Source organism: Dipodomys ordii, unplaced genomic scaffold (assembly GCF_000151885.1).
Source record: "Dipodomys ordii isolate 6190 unplaced genomic scaffold, Dord_2.0 Scaffold64, whole genome shotgun sequence".
NCBI classification, from domain to species: Eukaryota; Metazoa; Chordata; class Mammalia; order Rodentia; family Heteromyidae; genus Dipodomys; species Dipodomys ordii.
In genome coordinates this window covers 4,511,949-4,517,154 of record NW_012267280.1, presented here as the reverse complement: position 1 = coordinate 4,517,154, position 5,206 = coordinate 4,511,949, and the positions used below count along the sequence as shown (strand labels likewise).

General features: G+C 46.6%; 1 protein-coding gene across 1 annotated transcript in view; it reads right to left on the bottom strand.

Moving 5' to 3' along the window:
- Positions 1 to 3,136, bottom strand: part of Dazap1 (DAZ associated protein 1) — a 21,608-nt gene extending 18,472 nt beyond the window's left edge. Inside the window, exons 1-4 of the mRNA XM_013022691.1 lie at positions 3,111 to 3,136; positions 2,099 to 2,139; positions 1,248 to 1,414; positions 932 to 997 (exon numbers count right to left, since the gene is read on the bottom strand). Coding sequence (XP_012878145.1) covers positions 932 to 997; positions 1,248 to 1,414; positions 2,099 to 2,139; positions 3,111 to 3,136 — 300 coding nt within the window. The remainder of the gene's footprint in view (positions 1 to 931; positions 998 to 1,247; positions 1,415 to 2,098; positions 2,140 to 3,110) is intronic.
- Positions 3,137 to 5,206: the final 2,070 nt, after the last annotated feature.

Below are 5,206 nucleotides of genomic sequence, written 5' to 3'. Positions count from 1 at the left end.
CAGCACCACATAAGCAAAAAGAAAAAAGCCAGAAGTGGAGCTGTGGCTCAAGTGGTAGAGCGTGCTAGCCTTGAGCCGAAGAGCTGAGGGACAGCGCCCAGGCCCAGAGTTCAGGCCCCCAGGCTGGACCCAAAAAAAAGTCTAGTGTTCATTGTATTAGTCTTTCAATTTTATTATACTTAGACTTGAGCAAAAAAGCTAAGGGACAGTGAGTACCCAGGCCTTGAGTTCAAGCTCCATTATTTTCACACACACACACACACACACACACACACACGAAAACAATTACAAAGGTCCAGAGGCCTTCACTCAAAAAGATGAACTGAATTCTGCTAAAAATGCAGGCAAAGCCTGCATGTGCCTGGTCATCAATGTCCAGGTGGTGGTGTGAGAATCCTTGAGCCAGGAAAAAGTAAGGTGTGAATGGTGGCAAGACTTGCAAACAGAGGATATACTATGCTAAGATCACGTGTGGTCTTGTTCAGCCAGGCACCAGTGACCACAGTTTAAAGAATTTTCATCATCCATTAAATGTAGTTGACTCCCACCCTTACTCACCAGTGAGGACAGCTCGAGGGAAGAAATGGACTCCCACACTAGAGGGTGTGAGCACTCACTCTAGTGGCCACAGGCATTAATGCAGCCAAAAATAGTGGACAATGGGTGGAAGGGGTGGGGGGAATGGGAACAAGGATCAACAAGGACAAACTAAAGGCTCCCAATGATCCAAATGGTAAGTGGCATAACCTGTCAGGTTTTCCTTATGGGATTAGCTATAAGATAATACAGTACAGGGTAAATCTGTGTAATTATCAACAACTTCAGGGTCAATCTCTCAGTCTTAATGGGCAAAAACACCAGAGAAAGGAATATTTTTCTTTTAAATGTGACTGAAAAACACAAAGGAAAGATACGAATTCTGGCCCCTTACCCATCCTTCCTTCGGCCGTGTTCGCTCTGGCTGCATCCCCCGAGGTGTGCATGGCTTCGGATCGATCTGTAGAAAGTTTCAAACCAGCTATTGTAAACAGAAGTCTATATTCTTTATAAAAGAAGGTGTTAGCAACAGCAGCTAGATGCACTGTACACTGACCCACAATCACATTCAATCTACCCCGATTCCATTGTAACAGCAGATCCAAACATGAAGGCATCCCATATTAAAACATTCTCCAAAATGTCAATCCCAGTTCAGTGATGAATCAAGCTTGAGAACAAGACAAAAGAAAATGAGCCAAAACACTTACGTTGCGGCCATCCAGGGTATGCGGTCTGCTGGCCAACACTGTCCCTACACAATTTGGGTCTTTGAATTTAACAAATCCAAAACCACGAGACTGGTTGGTTGTTTTATCTTTCATTATAACACAGTCGACAACTTCTCCATACTGGGAAAAGTAGCTGCGCAGAGTCTCTGCTCAGAAATTGGGAACAAAAAAACACACACAAAGCAGAGCATTAGGCACACGTCTCATCGTTGGAACTTGCACAAGCGCCTATACACATGCACACCCCAGAGCCCTTTTGCAGCCCATCAGCCTCATCTGAGAAAGTCTGAACAAGCAATGGACAAGGGGAATCTTACACTACAGATGCACTCCCTCCTTGTAAATTACAAGGACTAAGTGGTCACAGCAATGGTAAATGGCTACATTCCGACTGCAAAGGTTAGGTTATTACAAGCACCAGCCTCTGGCACCTGGATTTTGGGGACATCCTTTAGATAGGGTCTTCTTATGACTGACCTGGAATTCTCCATCCACTTGCTCCAGCCTCCCCAGTTGGGATTTATAGGAATATACCATCATATCCCATTAGGAATGCTGACTTTAGTACAAACTGCATCATAAATGACTGAATGCAGTGATTGCCCTAGCAAAGCCCTATCACGCACCCCACAGTGTACAGTACCCTGCCTCAGCTCAGAGCCTGCCTGTGGCCTAGAGGGACCAGGTCAACAGTTTCAAAACTCTCTACCTCAGCCAGCTCCCAGATAGACATCCCCTGCCCAGAAACAGAAACAACATTAAAGGACGTAAACAAATCCAGGCCAGTAGCAACAGCGAGGCCACTCAGCCTAGTGGCCTGCAGCACCTACCTTGGGTAGTGCTCCAGTCAAGGCCACCCACGAAGAGCTTCCTGCAATTGGAGAGGACACACTGAGTCAAACTAGTTCTCCTTTAAGAATACCTTATCCGCCGTTCACCAGCGGCTCACGCCTGTAATCCTAGCTACTCAGGAGGCTGAGATCTGAGGATCGCAGTTCAAAGCCAGCCTGGGCAGGAAAGTCTGTGAGATTCTTATCTCCAATAAACCACTAGAAAACCGGAAGTGGCACTGTGGCTCAAGTGGTAGAGCGCTCACCGTGAGCTGAAGAGCGCAGGGACAGTGCCCAAGCCCAGAATTCAAGCCGCACAACCAACAACAACAACAACAAAAAAAAAACAAGAATACCCTATCCCACCACACCAAGGTCCTAAGGCAAACAAGGAGGGAGTATGTGCAAACATGCTCACTTATACCTCTTCTGGAGCTCAGCAGTGATGAGGATAGCCTTGTCTATTCTGTGGCAGACTTGAGAAATAAAACCCAAGTACTGGCCACATCCTCACTGAGATGGGAAAGGTGCCATTGGCAGAGACCAGCACCAACCACACCACAATCTGCTGAGTAGGGTCTGAACACATCTTACTACCTTTGCAAATACGTTACCCTCAGGAAAGAAAATTAACAAGAACAGATTGGAGGTTGTTTATAATAGACTGGAGGAAAAACTGACACTGTAAGATACTTCTCTCACTTGGCCTCTGGAGAAAGAACAGTAAGGAAGACAAAGAAAGCCTCAGATGTGGTCAGGACCCTGAGTTCATGAAGGCCCCTAGAACCCCGAACTGAGAGAGGAACCTATACCACCATCCTGACAGTAAGGCAGCCTGGCCAACTTTTGCGAAACAGACATGTAGGAAGTTTTACAAGGAATCCTATCTCCCCTGCTCAGCTTTCTCACTGCTCATGTGGTTGGCAAGGCCCACAGTAGATAAAAGTGGCTGGGAGCACATATCCCACAGGTCTAGATGTTGGGGCCTGTGTCTGACAGGGATAGTGCTCACCTTGTTTCACCACAATATCCACTCATTTCGTGGCCTCAGGGTTTTTGTCACCCATAAAGCCTTGGCTGTCATCCAACTTTCCACCAAACAAGGAGCTGGAAAGATGGCTTTATCCAGCCACAGCTCTCATGTCCTGCCTGCTAATCCCAGGCATGGGGACATCTCAGAACAAGGTCCTTCAGTTGAGCCTTACTGTGTCAATGTCATCATCATCTTCCCAACTAGACCATCTTTATGGACCAGAATACCCTCTAGGCTCAATCGCCACACAAGAAATCTGCTGGCCTTCCTGGAAATGCCGGATTCATCCGTATAACCCCATTAACAACTAACCACACTGTACTGAATAAGAGAGAAGCCTGCTTGGGTGATCAAGTTACTGCCCTATATGCAATCCAGGAGCTTCATGCCAAGGGGAAGCTTCTGTGTACAAGCTCCCTCTAGCTGTGCTGGGAGATCCTCGCAAGGTGGCTGGTGCCAACACTGCAGGGTCCAAGAACCAGTCAACACAAATTACCCCATCAGCCCTTAGCAAAAAAAGTGTCACAACAGCAAACCTACAGGACTTGCTCCTGTATTTTGCTATAAACAACAGTCATTTAAACTTAAAGTGAAAGCAACTTTCCCACCAGAAGAAAGGTACTCAGTGCTACCTGTAAGGAGTCAATAAGCAAGTTCCTGGCCCAGTGTGCGTGGGCATGGCAGAAGAGGGCAAGAATTAAGAGCTTGCAGAGCCACCTTATTAAGAAACAGCTCTGTAAGGACTCATTCCAAGGGAAACATGTTGATCAAGCAAGGCAAGAAGCTCAGGTTTAGGCCTCATTAACTTAAAACCACCTGTCTCCTAACCACCCTTCTAAACAGTGAGGTGAGACAGAGAAGGAGGCCTCTATAAGCCCAAATTCTGTAGGCCTGGCACTCATGGGAGGGCACTGTGATAGCCACTGAAACCAAACCAAAGTAAAACCCATCTCATTGAGAAACACCAACCTCTATAAACAAAACAGTGAGGTAGTATCCCTCCTCCAAGCAACTCAATCCCACACAGCAGGACTGGTCAGACCAGTCTAGGCTCCAGGTCTCACTGAAATGCAAAACTCAGAAAGGCTAGAAATGCTATTTGCACATATCTGAGATAACTGGCACAGAACCTCTGCACACCTACAAACCTGGTACCAATATTTTACTCCAATTTTGGTCACTTCACTTTATGTGCCAGTTCTAGGGCTTGAACTCAGGGTGCTGTCTCTGAGCCTCTGTGTACTTTACCATTTGAACCACAGCTCCACTTGTGGTTTTGGGTTTTTTTTGTTGGTTAATTGGAGATTAAGTTTTACAGCTTCCCTACTGAGATTGACTATGAGCCACAACCTCAGATCTCAGTCTCCCTGTAGCTAGGATTACCACTAGTGCCCAGCAGTACCTGGCTTCTTGCTTTTTTTTTTTGGGGGGGGGAGTCTGTTGTGGGGCTCAAATTCTGGGCCTGGGCACTATCTCTCAGCTCTTCAGCCAAGGTTAGCACTCTACCACTTGAACCACAGCACCACTTCCGTTTTTTTGGTAGTTAATTTGAAATAAGTCTCATGGACTTTCCTGCCCAGTCTGACTTTGAACCATGATCCTCAGAACTCAGCCTCCTGAGTACATAGGATTACAGACATGAGCACCAGCGCCTAGCCTCTTGCTGTGTTTTTTAAGAAGCCAGACTGCTTTAGTTCTTGGAAAATGGTACATATTGTAGTACAATACATAGTATCCACAGAAGGGATATAACGCACCGAGTTTATGATAAAAATAAATAAATAATTGCGGGGGGTGAGGGGGGTGGTCCATTGTGAAGCTTGAACTCAGGACCTGGGCAATGTCCTTGAGCTCTTTTGCCCAAGATCAGGGGTTTACTACTTTGAGCCACAGGGCCATTTCCAGTTTTCTGGTGGTTAATTGGAGATAAGTCTCATAGACTTCTCTGTCGGGGCTGGCTTTGAACCTTGATCATCAGATCTTAGCCTCCTGAGTAGCTAGGATTACAGGCATGAGCCACGAGCAATTGGCATCAGTGTGCGCGCATGTGCGTGTATCTGCCCGTGTGTGTGGGG